The 17,334-nt window shown below is 52.7% G+C and overlaps 1 protein-coding gene across 2 annotated transcripts in view; it reads right to left on the reverse strand.

Moving 5' to 3' along the window:
• LOC140374019 (copine-4-like) overlaps positions 1-17,334 on the reverse strand; it is an 80,702-nt gene that overhangs the window by 36,359 nt on the left and 27,009 nt on the right. For both annotated transcript variants that reach the window (XM_072460778.1, XM_072460779.1), the window contains exon 10: positions 1,724-1,857. In XM_072460778.1, the coding sequence (XP_072316879.1) occupies positions 1,724-1,857 (134 nt within the window). The remainder of the gene's footprint in view (positions 1-1,723; positions 1,858-17,334) is intronic.

A 17,334-nucleotide genomic window follows, 5' to 3' on the forward strand; every position in this document is an offset into this window, starting at 1 on the left:
TCGACTGAAACAACACACTTCATCTGCAGCAGGACGTTCTATGTTCCGTCCCATCGACTGAAACAACATACTTCATCTGCAGCAGGACGTTCTATGTTCCGTCCCATCGACTGAAACAACATACTTCATCTGCAGCAGGAGGTTCTATGTTCCGTCCCATCGACTGAAACAACACACTTCATCTGCAGCAGGACGTTCTATGTTCCGTCCCATCGACAGAAACAACATACTTCATCTGCAGCAGGAGGTTCTATGTTCCGTCCCATCGACTGAAACAACACACTTCATCTGCAGCAGGACGTTCTATGTTCCGTCCCATCGACTGAAACAACATACTTCATCTGCAGCAGGACGTTCTATGTTCCGTCCCATCGACTGAAACAACATACTTCATCTGCAGCAGGAGGTTCTATGTTCCGTCCCATCGACTGAAACAACACACTTCATCTGCAGCAGGACGTTCTATGTTCCGTCCCATCGACAGAAACAACATACTTCATCTGCAGCAGGAGGTTCTATGTTCCGTCCCATCGACTGAAACAACACACTTCATCTGCAGCAGGAGGTTCTATGTTCCGTCCCATCGACTGAAACAACACACTTCATCTGCAGCAGGACGTTCTATGTTCCGTCCCATCGACTGAAACAACATACTTCATCTGCAGCAGGACGTTCTATGTTCCGTCCCATCGACTGAAACAACATACTTCATCTGCAGCAGGACGTTCTATGTTCCGTCCCATCGACTGAAACAACACACTTCATCTGCAGCAGGAGGTTCTATGTTCCGTCCCATCGACTGAAACAACACACTTCATCTGCAGCAGGACGTTCTATGTTCCGTCCCATCGACTGAAACAACACACTTCATCTGCAGCAGGACGTTCTATGTTCCGTCCCATCGACTGAAACAACATACTTCATCTGCAGCAGGACGTTCTATGTTCCGTCCCATCGACTGAAACAACACACTTCATCTGCAGCAGGACGTTCTATGTTCCGTCCCATCGACTGAAACAACATACTTCATCTGCAGCAGGACGTTCTATGTTCCGTCCCATCGACTGAAACAACATACTTCATCTGCAGCAGGAGGTTCTATGTTCCGTCCCATCGACAGAAACAACACACTTCATCTGCAGCAGGACGTTCTATGTTCCGTCCCATCGACTGAAACAACATACTTCATCTGCAGCAGGAGGTTCTATGTTCCGTCCCATCGACAGAAACAACACACTTCATCTGCAGCAGGAGGTTCTATGTTCCGTCCCATCGACAGAAACAACACACTTCATCTGCAGCAGGACGTTCTATGTTCCGTCCCATCGACAGAAACAACATACTTCATCTGCAGCAGGAGGTTCTATGTTCCGATTGTTCCAAGTACAAAGCGAACAACAGAAGGGACCAAGCAGAGCCCTGTCCGACCCCTCTGTGCAGAGTCAGGGTCACATGACCATGAATAAACTCTATATATTTGATTATTAAAGTATATATTTCAAATGTCAGAATCAGAAAAGGTTTATTTCCTTTGTCAATCAACCAAATTCACAAACATAAAACAACCAATATGAAACCAAAAAGGGCATCAAAGCAATTTAAGTCCAATTGAATCTACTAAAGGATAAAGGTCCTGGTCCTGGTCCTGGTCCCAGTCCTGATCTTGGTCCTGGTCCCGGTCCTGATCCTGATGCCGGTCCCGGACCTGTTCCCGGTCCAGTACCTGTCGTAGTCCTGGCAGATTTGTCCCACGGCCTCCAGAGCCTTCAGATACTGGTTTGGCTGAAACGGGTGAATATAATGAAGAGAGCAGCTGTTCCCAGGGTCTCCATTAGACGCCGTGAAGTCTATCGCCACCTGCAGGAGGGACAAGGGACAGCGCCGTCAGGACACAAGACTAGGACACAGGACGCAGGACACGGGACACAGGACACAGGATCAGGATCAGGACACAGGTCACAGGTCACAAGACACAGGACCAGGACGCAGGACACAGGATCAGGATCAGGTCACAGGTCACAGGTCACAGGTCACAGGACGCAGGACACAGGATCAGGATCAGGACACAGGTCACAGGTCACAGGTCACAGGTCACAGGTCACAGGACGCAGGACACAGGATCAGGACACAGGTCACAGGTCACAGGACACAGGACCAGGACGCAGGACACAGGACACAGGACCAGGACGCAGGACACAGGATCAGGATCAGGACACAGGTCACAGGTCACAGGACCAGGACACAGGTCACAGGTCACAGGACCAGGACACGGGTCACGGGTCACGGGTCACAGGACCAGGACACGGGTCACGGGACGCGGAACACGGGACACAGGATCAGGATCAGGACACAGGTCACGGGTCACGGGTCGCGGGTCGCGGGACGCGGGACACGGGACACAGGATCAGCATCAGGACACAGGTCACAGGTCACAGGACACAGGACACAGGACACAGGTCACAGGTCACAGGTCACAGGACACAGGACACAGGTCACAGGTCACAGGTCACAGGACACAGGATCAGCATCAGGACACAGGTCACAGGTCACAGGACACAGGACACAGGACACAGGTCACAGGTCACAGGTCACAGGTCACAGGACCAGGACGCAGGACACAGGACACAGGACACAGGACCAGGACACGGGTCACGGGTCACGGGTCATGGGTCGCGGGACGCGGGACACAGGATCAGGATCAGGACACAGGACACAGGTCACAGGTCACAGGACACAGGACACAGGACAAAGGACGCAGGTCACAGGACACAGGACACAGGACACAGGACAAAGGACGCAGGTCACAGGTCACAGGACACAGGACCAGGACACAGGACACAGGACAAAGGACGCAGGTCACAGGTCACAGGACACAGGACCAGGACGCAGGACACAGGACAAGGACGCAGGACACAGGACACAGGACACAGGACACAGGACACAGGACACAGGATCAGGACACAGGTCACAGGTCACAGGTCACAGGTCACAGGTCACAGGACCAGGACACGGGTCACGGGACGCGGGACACGGGACACGGGATCAGGATCAGGACACAGGTCACAGGTCACAGGTCACAGGACCAGGACGCAGGACACAGGACACAGGACACAGGACCAGGACACAGGTCACAGGTCACAGGACACAGGACACAGGACAAAGGACGCAGGTCACAGGACACAGGACACAGGACACAGGACACAGGTCACAGGTCACAGGACACAGGACACAGGACACAGGACACAGGTCACAGGTCACAGGACACAGGACACAGGACACAGGACACAGGACAAAGGACGCAGGACACAGGACACAGGACACAGGACAAAGGACGCAGGACACAGGACCAGGACGCAGGACACAGGACAAGGACGCAGGACACAGGACCAGGACGCAGGACACAGGACCAGGACGCAGGACACAGGACAAGGACGCAGGACACAGGACACAGGACACAGGACACAGGACACAGGACACAGGACACAGGACACAATACTTCAGTAGAAAGTGCTTATGTTCCACATCCTTCAAACATTCATTAAACCTCTTTAGAAAAAGCCTGTCCTATTGTTAAACTCCTGACCTATTTGTAATCTTCCTTTTGTCTCTAAAATGCTTGAAAAAGTTGTAGTTAAACAGCCCCCTACAGGACAATCACTTCTGTGACCTTTTCCAGTCATTTGATCTGAAATGTACCAGTTTGTTCATGTAAACCAGTCTGCTTGTGCTGGAGGTCATTGTGCTGGAGGTCATTGTGCAGGAGGTCATTGTGCTGGAGGTCATTGTGCTGGAGGTCATTGTGCAGGAGGTCATTGTGCAGGAGGTCATTGTGCAGGAGGTCATTGTGCTGGAGGTCATTGTGCAGGAGGTCATTGTGCAGGAGGTCATTGTGCAGGAGGTCATTGTGCTGGAGGTCATTGTGCAGGAGGTCATTGTGCAGGAGGTCATTGTGCAGGAGGTCATTGTGCTGGAGGTCATTGTGCAGGAGGTCATTGTGCAGGAGGTCATTGTGCTGGAGGTCATTGTGCAGGAGGTCATTGTGCTGGAGGTCATTGTGCTGGAGGTCATTGTGCTGGAGGTCATTGTGCAGGAGGTCATTAGGCAGGAGGTCATTGTGCAGGAGGTCATTGTGCTGGAGGTCATTGTGCTGGAGGTCATTGTACTGGAGGTCATTGTGCAGGAGGTCATTGTGCAGGAGGTCATTGTGCAGGAGGTCATTGTGCAGGAGGTCATTGTGCTGGAGGTCATTGTGCTGGAGGTCATTGTGCTGGAGGTCATTGTGCTGGAGGTCATTGTGCTGGAGGTCATTGTGCTCTATCTGAGCAGATAGTCTCACTGAAGCCTCCAGTTCTACTGTAAGAAACCTTGGAGTCTTATTTGACCAGGAGCTCTCATTTAAAGCTCATATAAATCAAGCTTGTAAAACAGACTATTTCCATTCGCGCAACAAGAGCCAAAATCAGAAGAATCCGGCCTAAAAGTGAAGCTGAAACGTCTCCTGCATTTGTAACGACTAGATTCTCCTGTAACTCCTGCTCACAGCAGGTCCTAAAAGCTCCATAAAAAGCTTTAACTGGTTCAAAATGCAGCAGCAAGATTACAAACAGGAACTAACAGAAGAGAGCACATTACACCGGTGCTGGAGTCTCTTCACTGGCTCCTGTCCTGTTTAGAATCACATTTAAACTCCTCCTCCTGATTTACAAAGCCATAAATGACATGGCCCCTCCCACCTCAAAGATGCTATAGAACCATCTCATCCAATCAGAGCTCTTCACTCTCAAAATGCTGGCCTTCTGGTGGTGCCAAGAGTCTCTAAAAGTACTGTAGGAGGTAGAGCCTTCTGGTGGTCCCAAGAGTCTCTAAAAGCACAGTAGGAGGTAGAGCCTTCTGGTGGTCCCAAGAGTCTCTAAAAGCACAGTAGGAGGTAGAGCCTTCTGGTGGTGCCAAGAGTCTCTAAAAGCACAGTAGGAGGTAGAGCCTTCTGGTGGTCCAAGAATCTCTAAAAGCACAGTAGGAGGTAGAGCCTTCTGGTCCCAAGAGTCTCTAAAAGCACAGTAGGAGGTAGAGACTTCTGGTCCCAAGAGTCTCTAAAAGCACAGTAGGAGGTAGAGTCTTCTGGTGGTGCCAAGAGTCTCTAAAAGCAAAGTAGTGAGGTAGAGCCTTCTGGTGGTGCCAAGAGTCTCTAAAAGCACAGAAGGAGGTAGAGCCTTCTGGTGGTCCCAAGAGTCTCTAAAAGCACAGTAGGAGGTAGAGCCTTCTGGTGGTCCCAAAAGTCTCTAAAAGCACAGTAGGACGTAGAGCCTTCATGTGGTCCAAGAGTCTCTAAAAGCACAGTAGGAGGTAGAGCCTTCTGGTCCCAAGAGTCTCTAAAAGCACAGTAGGAGGTAGAGTCTTCTGGTGGTGCCAAGAGTCTCTAAAAGCAAAGTAGTGAGGTAGAGCCTTCTGGTGGTGCCAAGAGTCTCTAAAAGCACAGTAGGAGGTAGAGCCTTCTGGTGGTGCCAAGAGTCTCTAAAAGCACAGTAGGAGGTAGAGCCTTCTGGTGGTCCCAAGAGTCTCTAAAAGCAGAGTAGGAGGTAGAGCCTTCTGGTGGTGCCAAGAGTCTCTAAAAGCACAGTAAGAGGTAGAGCCTTCTGGTGGTCCCAAAAGTCTCTAAAAGCACAGTAGGACGTAGAGCCTTCTTGTGGTCCAAGAATCTCTAAAAGCACAGTAGGAGGTAGAGCCTTCTGGTGGTCCCAAGAGTCTCTAAAAGCACAGTAGGACGAAGAGCCTTCTCGTGGTCCCAAGAGTCTCTAAAAGCACAGTATGCGGTCGAGCCTTCTGGTGGTCCAAGAGTCTCTAAAAGCACAGTAGGAGGTAGAGCCTTCTGGTGGTGCCAAGAGTCTCTAAAAGCACAGTAGGAGGTAGAGCCTTCTGGTGGTCCCAGAGTCTCTAAAAGCACAGTAGGAGGTAGAGCCTTCTGGTCCCAAGAGTCTCTAAAAGCACAGTAGGAGGTAGAGTCTTCTGGTGGTGCCAAGAGTCTCTAAAAGCAAAGTAGTGAGGTAGAGCCTTCTGGTGGTGCCAAGAGTCTCTAAAAGCACAGAAGGAGGTAGAGCCTTCTGGTGGTCCCAAGAGTCTCTAAAAGCACAGTAGGAGGTAGAGCCTTCTGGTGGTCCCAAAAGTCTCTAAAAGCACAGTAGGACGTAGAGCCTTCATGTGGTCCAAGAATCTCTAAAAGCACAGTAGGAGGTAGAGCCTTCTGGTGGTCCAAGAGTCTCTAAAAGCACAGTAGGAGGTAGAGCCTTCTGGTCCCAAGAGTCTCTAAAAGCACAGTAGGAGGTAGAGTCTTCTGGTGGTGCCAAGAGTCTCTAAAAGCAAAGTAGTGAGGTAGAGCCTTCTGGTGGTGCCAAGAGTCTCTAAAAGCACAGTAGGAGGTAGAGCCTTCTGGTGGTGCCAAGAGTCTCTAAAAGCACAGTAGGAGGTAGAGCCTTCTGGTGGTGCCAAGAGTCTCTAAAAGCACAGTAGGAGGTAGAGCCTTCTGGTGGTCCCAAGAGTCTCTAAAAGCAGAGTAGGAGGTAGAGCCTTCTGGTGGTGCCAAGAGTCTCTAAAAGCACAGTAAGAGGTAGAGCCTTCTGGTGGTCCCAAAAGTCTCTAAAAGCACAGTAGGACGTAGAGCCTTCTTGTGGTCCAAGAATCTCTAAAAGCACAGTAGGAGGTAGAGCCTTCTGGTGGTCCCAAGAGTCTCTAAAAGCACAGTAGGACGAAGAGCCTTCTCGTGGTCCCAAGAGTCTCTAAAAGCACAGTATGCGGTCGAGCCTTCTGGTGGTCCAAGAGTCTCTAAAAGCACAGTAGGAGGTAGAGCCTTCTGGTGGTGCCAAGAGTCTCTAAAAGCACAGTAGGAGGTAGAGCCTTCTGGTGGTCCCAGAGTCTCTAAAAGCACAGTAGGAGGTAGAGCCTTCTGGTGGTGCCAAGAGTCTCTAAAAGCACAGTAGGAGGTAGAGTCTTCTGGTGGTGCCAAGAGTCTCTAAAAGCACAGTAGGAGGTAGAGCCTTCTGGTGGTGCCAAAAGTCTCTAAAAGCACTGTAGGAGGTAGAGCCTTCTGGTGGTCCCAAGAGTCTCTAAAAGCAGAGTAGGAGGTAGAGCCTTCTGGTGGTGCCAAGAGTCTCTAAAAGCACAGTAAGAGGTAGAGCCTTCTGGTGGTCCCAAAAGTCTCTAAAAGCACAGTAGGACGTAGAGCCTTCTTGTGGTCCAAGAATCTCTAAAAGCACAGTAGGAGGTAGAGCCTTCTGGTGGTCCCAAGAGTCTCTAAAAGCACAGTAGGACGAAGAGCCTTCTCGTGGTCCCAAGAGTCTCTAAAAGCACAGTATGAGGTCGAGCCTTCTGGTGGTCCAAGAGTCTCTAAAAGCACAGTAGGAGGTAGAGCCTTCTGGTGGTGCCAAGAGTCTCTAAAAGCACAGTAGGAGGTAGAGCCTTCTGGTGGTCCCAGAGTCTCTAAAAGCACAGTAGGAGGTAGAGCCTTCTGGTCCCAAGAGTCTCTAAAAGCACAGTAGGAGGTAGAGTCTTCTGGTGGTGCCAAGAGTCTCTAAAAGCACAGTAGGAGGTAGAGCCTTCTGGTGGTGCCAAAAGTCTCTAAAAGCACTGTAGGAGGTAGAGCCTTCTGGTGGTCCCAAGAGTCTCTAAAAGCAGAGTAGGAGGTAGAGCCTTCTGGTGGTGCCAAGAGTCTCTAAAAGCAAAGTAGTGAGGTAGAGCCTTCTGGTGGTGCCAGAGTCTCTAAAAGCACAGTAGGAGGTAGAGCCTTCTGGTCCCAAGAGTCTCTAAAAGCACAGTAGGAGGTAGAGTCTTCTGGTGGTGCCAAGAGTCTCTAAAAGCACAGTAGGAGGTAGAGCCTTCTGGTGGTCCCAAGAGTCTCTAAAAGCAGAGTAGGAGGTAGAGCCTTCTGGTGGTGCCAAGAGTCTCTAAAAGCACAGTAAGAGGTAGAGCCTTCTGGTGGTCCCAAAAGTCTCTAAAAGCACAGTATGACGTAGAGCCTTCTTGTGGTCCAAGAATCTCTAAAAGCACAGTAGGAGGTAGAGCCTTCTGGTGGTCCCAAGAGTCTCTAAAAGCACAGTAGGACGAAGAGCCTTCTCGTGGTCCCAAGAGTCTCTAAAAGCACAGTATGAGGTCGAGCCTTCTGGTGGTCCAAGAGTCTCTAAAAGCACAGTAGGAGGTAGAGCCTTCTGGTGGTGCCAAGAGTCTCTAAAAGCACAGTAGGAGGTAGAGCCTTCTGGTGGTCCCAGAGTCTCTAAAAGCACAGTAGGAGGTAGAGCCTTCTGGTGGTCCCAGAGTCTCTAAAAGCACAGTAGGAGGTAGAGCCTTCTGGTCCCAAGAGTCTCTAAAAGCACAGCAGGAGGTAGAGCTGTGTCCATGTTAAAGAGGCGACACAGTCTCTTTATTTATGTCCAGACTTAAAACGTTCCTCTTTGAATGACTTATGTTCAGGCCAGTTAGGAACAGAAATATAAAGCTTCAGTTTCAGCTCCGCTGCCCTAGCAGCAACTCTGGGGGAAGTATGACTGTCCTCTGATAAACACTTCTTCTATCAAACTATATTTCATATTTAATTTCACTTGTGTTTGTTCATTGTCTTTTCTTCTTCTTCTCTCACTTCCTGTCGGGAGTGAAACAGACACATCCATGATGTGGATCCAGATGATCCTGGAGAAACATCTACTCCAGATGAACGGTTCCTCATCTGCCTCGAACCGGTTCTCCTCCGGAAGAACCGGTTCTCCTCCCGAAGAACCGGTTCTCCTCCCGAAGAACCGGTTCTCCTCCCGAAGAACCGGTTCTCCTCCCGAAGATCAGGTTCTCCTCCCGAAGAACAGGTTCTCCTCCTGAAGAACAGGTTCTCCTCCCGAAGATCAGGTTCTCCTCCTGAAGAACAGATTCTCCTCCTGAAGAACAGGTTCTCCTCCCGAAGAACCGGTTCTCCTCCCGAAGAACCGGTTCTCCTCCCGAAGAACCGGTTCTCCTCCCGAAGATCAGGTTCTCCTCCCGAAGAACAGGTTCTCCTCCTGAAGAACAGGTTCTCCTCCCGAAGATCAGGTTCTCCTCCTGAAGAACAGATTCTCCTCCTGAAGAACAGGTTCTCCTCCTGAAGAACCGGTTCTCCTCCCGAAGAACAGGTTCTCCTCCCGAAGAACAGGTTCTCATCCCGAAGAACAGGTTCTCCTCCCGAAGAACAGGTTCTCCTCCCGAAGAACCGGTTCTCCTCCGGAAGAACCGGTTCTCCTCCTGAAGAACCGGTTCTCCTCCTGAAGAACCGGTTCTCCTCCGGAAGAACCGGTTCTCCTCCTGAAGAACAGGTTCTCCTCCTGAAGAACTGGTTCTCTTCCTGAAGATCAGGTTCTCCTCCTGAAGAACTGGTTCTCCTCCTGAATAACTGGTTCTCCTCTTGAAGAACAGGTTCTCCTCCTGAAGAACCGGTTCTCCTCCTGAAGAGCCGGTTTTCCTCCTGAAGAACTGGTTCTCGTCCTGAAGAACCGGTTCTCCTCCTGAAGAACAGGTTCTCCTCCTGAAGAACTGGTTCTCCTCCAGGTTTATACTTTTTTAGAGGTTTTGTAGTTTTTCCTGCAGAAGGAGGGTCTAAGGACAGAAGGAAGGTCTAAGGACAAAAGGAGGGTCTAAGGACAGAGGGAGGGTCTAAGGACAGAGGGAGGGTCTGAGGACAGAAGGAGGGTCTGAGGACAGAAGGAGGGTCTAAGGACAGAAGGAGGGTCAGAGGAAAGAAGGAAGGTCTAAGGACAGAGGGAGGGTCTAAGGACAGAGGGAGGGTCTGAGGACAGAAGGAGGGTCTGAGGACAGAAGGAGGGTCTAAGGACAGAAGGAGGGTCTAAGGACAGAGGGAGGGTCTAAGGACAGAGGGAGGGTCTAAGGACAGAGGGAGGGTCTGAGGACAGAGGGAGGGTCTAAGGACAGAGGGAGGGTCTAAGGACAGAGGGAGGGTCTAGGACAGAAGGAGGGTCTAAGGACAGAAGGAGGGTCTGAGGACAGAAGGAGGGTCTAAGGACAGAAGGAGGGTCTGAGGACAGAAGGAGGGTCTAAGGACAGAAGGAGGGTCTGAGGACAGAAGGAGGGTCTGAGGACAGAAGGAGGGGCTGAGGACAGAAGGAGGGTCTAAGGACAGAAGGAGGGTCTGAGGACAGAAGGAGGGGCTGAGGACAGAAAGAGGGTCTGAGGACAGAAGGAGGGTCTAAGGACAGAAGGAGGGTCTAAGGACAGAGGGAGGGTCTAAGGACAGAAGGAGGGTCTAAGGACAGAGGGAGGGTCTAAGGACAGAGGGAGGGTCTAAGGACAGAGGGAGGGTCTAAGGACAGAAGGAGGGTCTAAGGACAGAAGGAGGGGCTAAGGACAGAAGGAGGGTCTGAGGACAGAAGGAGGGGCTAAGGACAGAAGGAGGGTCTAAGGACAGAAGGAGAGTTTAAGGACAGAAGGAGGAGCTAAGGACAGAAGGAAGGTCTAAGGACAGAAGGAGGAGCTAAGGACAGAAGGAGGAGCTAAGGACAGAGGGAAGGTCTAAGGACAGAGGGAGGGTCTGAGGACAGAAGGAGGGTCTGAGGACAGAAGGAGGGGCTAAGGACAGAAGGAGGGTCTAAGGACAGAAGGAAGGTCTAAGGACAGAGGGAGGGTCTAAGGTCAGAGGGAGGGTCTAAGGACAGAAGGAGGGTCTAAGGACAGAGGGAGGGTCTAAGGACAGAAGGAGGGTCTAGGGACAGAGGGAGGGTCTAAGGACAGAAGGAGGGTCTAAGGACAGAGGGAGGGTCTGAGGACAGAGGGAGGGTCTAAGGACAGAAGGAGGGTCTAAGGACAGAGGGAGGGTCTAAGGACAGAAGGAGGGTCTAAGGACAGAGGGAGGGTCTGAGGACAGAGGGAGGGTCTAAGGACAGAAGGAGGGTCTAAGGACAGAGGGAGGGTCTGAGGACAGAGGGAGGGTCTAAGGACAGAGGGAGGGTCTAAGGACAGAGGGAGGGTCTAAGGACAGAGGGAGGGTCTGAGGACAGAAGGAGGGTCTAAGGACAGAGGGAGGGTCTAAGGACAGAGGGAGGGTCTGAGGACAGAAGGAGGGGCTAAGAACAGAAGGAGGGTCTAAGGACAGAAGGAAGGTCTAAGGACAGAGGGAGGGTCTAAGGACAGAGGGAGGGTCTAAGGACAAAAGGAGGCTCTAAGGAAGGAAAGGAGGGTCTAAGGACAGAAGGAGGGTGTGAGGAAAGAAGGAGGGGCTAAGGACAGAAGGAGGGTCTAAGGACAGAGGGAGGGTCTGAGGACAGAAGGAGGGTCTGAGGACAGAAGGAGGAGCTAAGGACAGAAGGAGGGTCTGAGGACAGAAGGAGGGTCTGAGGAAAGAAGGAGGGTCTAAGGACAGAAGGAGGGGCTAAGGACAGAAGGAGGGTCTAAGGACAGAAGGAGGGTCTAAGGACAGAAGGAGGGGATAAGGACAGAAGGAGGGTCTAAGGACAGAAGGAGGGGCTAAGGACAGAGGGAGGGTCTAAGGACAGAGGGAGGGTCTAAGGACAGAAGGAGGGTCTAAGGACAGAGGGAGGGTCTAAGGACAGAGGGAGGGTCTAAGGACAGAAGGAGGGTCTAAGGACAGAAGGAAGGTCTAAGGACAGAGGGAGGGTCTAAGGACAGAAGGAGGGTCTAAGGACAGAGGGAGGGTCTAAGGACAGAGGGAGGGTCTAAGGACAGAAGGAGGGTCTAAGGACAGAAGTAAGGACTAAGGACAGAAGGAGGGTCTAAGGACAGAAGGAGGGTCTAAGGACAGAGGGAGGGTCTAAGGACAGAAGGAGGGTCTAAGGACAAAAGGAGGGTCTGAGGAAAGAAGGAGGGTCTAAGGACAGAAGGAGGGGCTAAGGACAGAAGGAGGGTCTGAGGACAGAAGGAGGGGCTAAGGACAGAAGGAGGGTCTGAGGACAGAAGGAGGGTCTGAGGACAGAGGGAGGGTCTAAGGACAGAAGGAGGGTCTAAGGACAGAGGGAGGGTCTAAGGACAGAGGGAGGGTCTAAGGACAGAGGGAGGGTCTAAGGACAGAAGGAGGGTCTAAGGACAGAAGGAGGGGCTAAGGACAGAAGGAGGGTCTGAGGACAGAAGGAGGGGCTAAGGACAGAAGGAGGGTCTAAGGACAGAAGGAAGGTCTAAGGACAGAAGGAGGAGCTAAGGACAGAGGGAGGGTCTGAGGACAGAAGGAGGGTCTGAGGACAGATGGAGGGGCTAAGGACAGAAGGAGGGTCTAAGGACAGAAGGAAGGTCTAAGGACAGAGGGAGGGTCTAAGGTCAGAGGGAGGGTCTAAGGACAGAGGGAGGGTCTAAGGACAGAAGGAGGGTCTAAGGACAGAAGGAGGGTCTAGGGACAGAGGGAGGGTCTAAGGACAGAGGGAGGGTCTGAGGACAGAAGGAGGGTCTGAGGACAGAAGGAGGAGCTAAGGACAGAAGGAGGGTCTGAGGACAGAAGGAGGGTCTGAGGAAAGAAGGAGGGTCTAAGGACAGAAGGAGGGGCTAAGGACAGAAGGAGGGTCTAAGGACAGAAGGAGGGGCTAAGGACAGAGGGAGGGTCTAAGGACAGAGGGAGGGTCTGAGGACAGAAGGAGGGTCTAAGGACAGAAGGAAGGTCTAAGGACAGAGGGAGGGTCTGAGGACAGAAGGAGGGTCTGAGGACAGAAGGAGGAGCTAAGGACAGAAGGAGGGTCTGAGGACAGAAGGAGGGTCTGAGGAAAGAAGGAGGGTCTAAGGACAGAAGGAGGGGCTAAGGACAGAAGGAGGGTCTAAGGACAGAAGGAGGGTCTAAGGACAGAAGGAGGGTCTAAGGACAGAAGGAGGGACTAAGGACAAAAGTAGGGACTAAGGACAGAGGGAGGGACTAAGGACAGAAGGAGGGTCTAAGGACAAAAGGAGGGTCTGAGGAAAGAAGGAGGGTCTAAGGACAGAAGGAGGGTCTAAGGACAGAAGGAGGGTCTGAGGAAAGAAGGAGGGGCTAAGAACAGAAGGAGGGTCTAAGGTCAGAGGGAGGGTCTAAGGACAGAAGGAGGGTCTGAGGACAGAAGGAGGGGCTAAGGACAGAAGGAGGGTCTGAGGAAAGAAGGAGGGGCTAAGGACAGAAGGAGGGTCTAAGGACAGAGGGAGGGTCTAAGGACAGAAGGAGGGGCTGAGGACAGAAGGAGGGGCTGAGGACAGAAGGAGGGTCTGAGGACAGAAGGAGGGTCTGAGGACAGAAGGAGGGTCTAAGGACAGAAGGAGGGTCTAAGGACAGAGGGAGAGTCTAAGGACAGAAGGAGGGTCTAAGGACAGAGGGAGGGTCTAAGGACAGAGGGAGGGTCTAAGGACAGAAGGAGGGTCTAAGGACAAAAGGAGGGTCTGAGGAAAGAAGGAGGGTCTAAGGACAGAAGGAGGGGCTAAGGACAGAAGGAGGGTCTGAGGACAGAAGGAGGGGCTAAGGACAGAAGGAGGGTCTGAGGACAGAAGGAGGGTCTGAGGACAGAGGGAGGGTCTAAGGACAGAAGGAGGGTCTAAGGACAGAGGGAGGGTCTAAGGACAGAGGGAGGGTCTAAGGACAGAGGGAGGGTCTAAGGACAGAAGGAGGGTCTAAGGACAGAAGGAGGGGCTAAGGACAGAAGGAGGGTCTGAGGACAGAAGGAGGGGCTAAGGACAGAAGGAGGGTCTAAGGACAGAAGGAGGGTTTAAGGACAGAAGGAGGAGCTAAGGACAGAAGGAAGGTCTAAGGACAGAAGGAGGAGCTAAGGACAGAAGGAGGAGCTAAGGACAGAGGGAAGGTCTAAGGACAGAGGGAGGGTCTGAGGACAGAAGGAGGGTCTGAGGACAGAAGGAGGGGCTAAGGACAGAAGGAGGGTCTAAGGACAGAAGGAAGGTCTAAGGACAGAGGGAGGGTCTAAGGTCAGAGGGAGGGTCTAAGGACAGAGGGAGGGTCTAAGGACAGAAGGAGGGTCTAAGGACAGAGGGAGGGTCTAAGGACAGAAGGAGGGTCTAGGGACAGAGGGAGGGTCTAAGGACAGAAGGAGGGTCTAAGGACAGAGGGAGGGTCTGAGGACAGAGGGAGGGTCTAAGGACAGAAGGAGGGTCTAAGGACAGAGGGAGGGTCTAAGGACAGAAGGAGGGTCTAGGGACAGAGGGAGGGTCTAAGGACAGAGGGAGGGTCTGAGGACAGAGGGAGGGTCTGAGGACAGAAGGAGGGTCTGAGGACAGAAGGAGGGGCTAAGAACAGAAGGAGGGTCTAAGGACAGAAGGAAGGTCTAAGGACAGAGGGAGGGTCTAAGGACAGAGGGAGGGTCTAAGGACAAAAGGAGGCTCTAAGGAAGGAAAGGAGGGTCTAAGGACAGAAGGAGGGTGTGAGGAAAGAAGGAGGGGCTAAGGACAGAAGGAGGGTCTAAGGACAGAGGGAGGGTCTGAGGACAGAAGGAGGGTCTGAGGACAGAAGGAGGAGCTAAGGACAGAAGGAGGGTCTGAGGACAGAAGGAGGGTCTGAGGAAAGAAGGAGGGTCTAAGGACAGAAGGAGGGGATAAGGACAGAAGGAGGGTCTAAGGACAGAAGGAGGGGCTAAGGACAGAGGGAGGGTCTAAGGACAGAGGGAGGGTCTAAGGACAGAAGGAGGGTCTAAGGACAGAGGGAGGGTCTAAGGACAGAGGGAGGGTCTAAGGACAGAAGGAGGGTCTAAGGACAGAAGGAAGGTCTAAGGACAGAGGGAGGGTCTAAGGACAGAAGGAGGGTCTAAGGACAGAGGGAGGGTCTAAGGACAGAAGGAGGGTCTAAGGACAGAAGTAAGGACTAAGGACAGAAGGAGGGTCTAAGGACAGAAGGAGGGTCTAAGGACAGAGGGAGGGTCTAAGGACAGAAGGAGGGTCTAAAGAGAAAAGGAGGGTCTGAGGAAAGAAGGAGGGTCTAAGGACAGAAGGAGGGGCTAAGGACAGAAGGAGGGTCTGAGGACAGAAGGAGGGGCTAAGGACAGAAGGAGGGTCTGAGGACAGAAGGAGGGTCTGAGGACAGAGGGAGGGTCTAAGGACAGAAGGAGGGTCTAAGGACAGAGGGAGGGTCTAAGGACAGAGGGAGGGTCTAAGGACAGAGGGAGGGTCTAAGGACAGAAGGAGGGTCTAAGGACAGAAGGAGGGGCTAAGGACAGAAGGAGGGTCTGAGGACAGAAGGAGGGGCTAAGGACAGAAGGAGGGTCTAAGGACAGAAGGAGAGTCTAAGGACAGAAGGAGGAGCTAAGGACAGAAGGAAGGTCTAAGGACAGAAGGAGGAGCTAAGGACAGAAGGAGGAGCTAAGGACAGAGGGAGGGTCTGAGGACAGAAGGAGGGTCTGAGGACAGATGGAGGGTCTAAGGACAGAAGGAAGGTCTAAGGACAGAGGGAGGGTCTAAGGTCAGAGGGAGGGTCTAAGGACAGAGGGAGGGTCTAAGGACAGAAGGAGGGTCTAAGGACAGAAGGAGGGTCTAGGGACAGAGGGAGGGTCTAAGGACAGAAGGAGGGTCTAAGGACAGAGGGAGGGTCTGAGGACAGAGGGAGGGTCTAAGGACAGAGGGAGGGTCTAAGGACAGAAGGAGGGTCTAAGGACAGAGGGAGGGTCTGAGGACAGAAGGAGGGTCTGAGGACAGAAGGAGGAGCTAAGGAAAGAAGGAGGGTCTAAGGACAGAAGGAGGGGATAAGGACAGAAGGAGGGTCTAAGGACAGAAGGAGGGGCTAAGGACAGAGGGAGGGTCTGAGGACAGAAGGAGGGTCTGAGGACAGAAGGAGGAGCTAAGGAAAGAAGGAGGGTCTAAGGACAGAAGGAGGGGATAAGGACAGAAGGAGGGTCTAAGGACAGAAGGAGGGGCTAAGGACAGAGGGAGGGTCTAAGGACAGAGGGAGGGTCTAAGGACAGAAGGAGGGTCTAAGGACAGAGGGAGGGTCTAAGGACAGAGGGAGGGTCTAAGGACAGAAGGAGGGTCTAAGGACAGAAGGAAGGTCTAAGGACAGAGGGAGGGTCTAAGGACAGAAGGAGGGTCTAAGGACAGAGGGAGGGTCTAAGGACAGAAGGAGGGTCTAAGGACAGAAGTAAGGACTAAGGACAGAAGGAGGGTCTAAGGACAGAAGGAGGGTCTAAGGACAGAGGGAGGGTCTAAGGACAGAAGGAGGGTCTAAGGACAAAAGGAGGGTCTGAGGAAAGAAGGAGGGTCTGAGGACAGAAGGAGGGGCTAAGGACAGAAGGAGGGTCTGAGGACAGAAGGAGGGTCTGAGGACAGAGGGAGGGTCTAAGGACAGAAGGAGGGTCTAAGGACAGAGGGAGGGTCTAAGGACAGAGGGAGGGTCTAAGGACAGAGGGAGGGTCTAAGGACAGAAGGAGGGTCTAAGGACAGAAGGAGGGGCTAAGGACAGAAGGAGGGTCTGAGGACAGAAGGAGGGGCTAAGGACAGAAGGAGGGTCTGAGGACAGAAGGAGGGTCTGAGGACAGAGGGAGGGTCTAAGGACAGAAGGAGGGTCTAAGGACAGAGGGAGGGTCTAAGGACAGAGGGAGGGTCTAAGGACAGAGGGAGGGTCTAAGGACAGAAGGAGGGTCTAAGGACAGAAGGAGGGGCTAAGGACAGAAGGAGGGTCTGAGGACAGAAGGAGGGGCTAAGGACAGAAGGAGGGTCTAAGGACAGAAGGAGAGTCTAAGGACAGAAGGAGGAGCTAAGGACAGAAGGAAGGTCTAAGGACAGAAGGAGGAGCTAAGGACAGAAGGAGGAGCTAAGGACAGAGGGAGGGTCTGAGGACAGAAGGAGGGTCTGAGGACAGATGGAGGGTCTAAGGACAGAAGGAAGGTCTAAGGACAGAGGGAGGGTCTAAGGTCAGAGGGAGGGTCTAAGGACAGAGGGAGGGTCTAAGGACAGAAGGAGGGTCTAAGGACAGAAGGAGGGTCTAGGGACAGAGGGAGGGTCTAAGGACAGAAGGAGGGTCTAAGGACAGAGGGAGGGTCTGAGGACAGAGGGAGGGTCTAAGGACAGAGGGAGGGTCTAAGGACAGAGGGAGGGTCTAAGGACAGAGGGAGGGTCTGAGGACAGAAGGAGGGTCTGAGGACAGAAGGAGGAGCTAAGGACAGAAGGAGGGTCTGAGGACAGAAGGAGGGTCTGAGGAAAGAAGGAGGGTCTAAGGACAGAAGGAGGGGCTAAGGACAGAAGGAGGGGCTAAGGACAGAGGGAGGGTCTAAGGACAGAGGGAGGGTCTGAGGACAGAAGGAGGGTCTGAGGACAGAAGGAGGGGCTAAGAACAGAAGGAGGGTCTAAGGACAGAAGGAAGGTCTAAGGACAGAGGGAGGGTCTGAGGACAGAAGGAGGGTCTGAGGACAGAAGGAG

Source organism: Eucyclogobius newberryi, unplaced genomic scaffold (assembly GCF_026437365.1).
Source record: "Eucyclogobius newberryi isolate DKJ021-1_F unplaced genomic scaffold, fEucNew1.0.hap1 SCAF_3, whole genome shotgun sequence".
Lineage (NCBI taxonomy): Eukaryota > Metazoa > Chordata > Actinopteri > Gobiiformes > Gobiidae > Eucyclogobius > Eucyclogobius newberryi.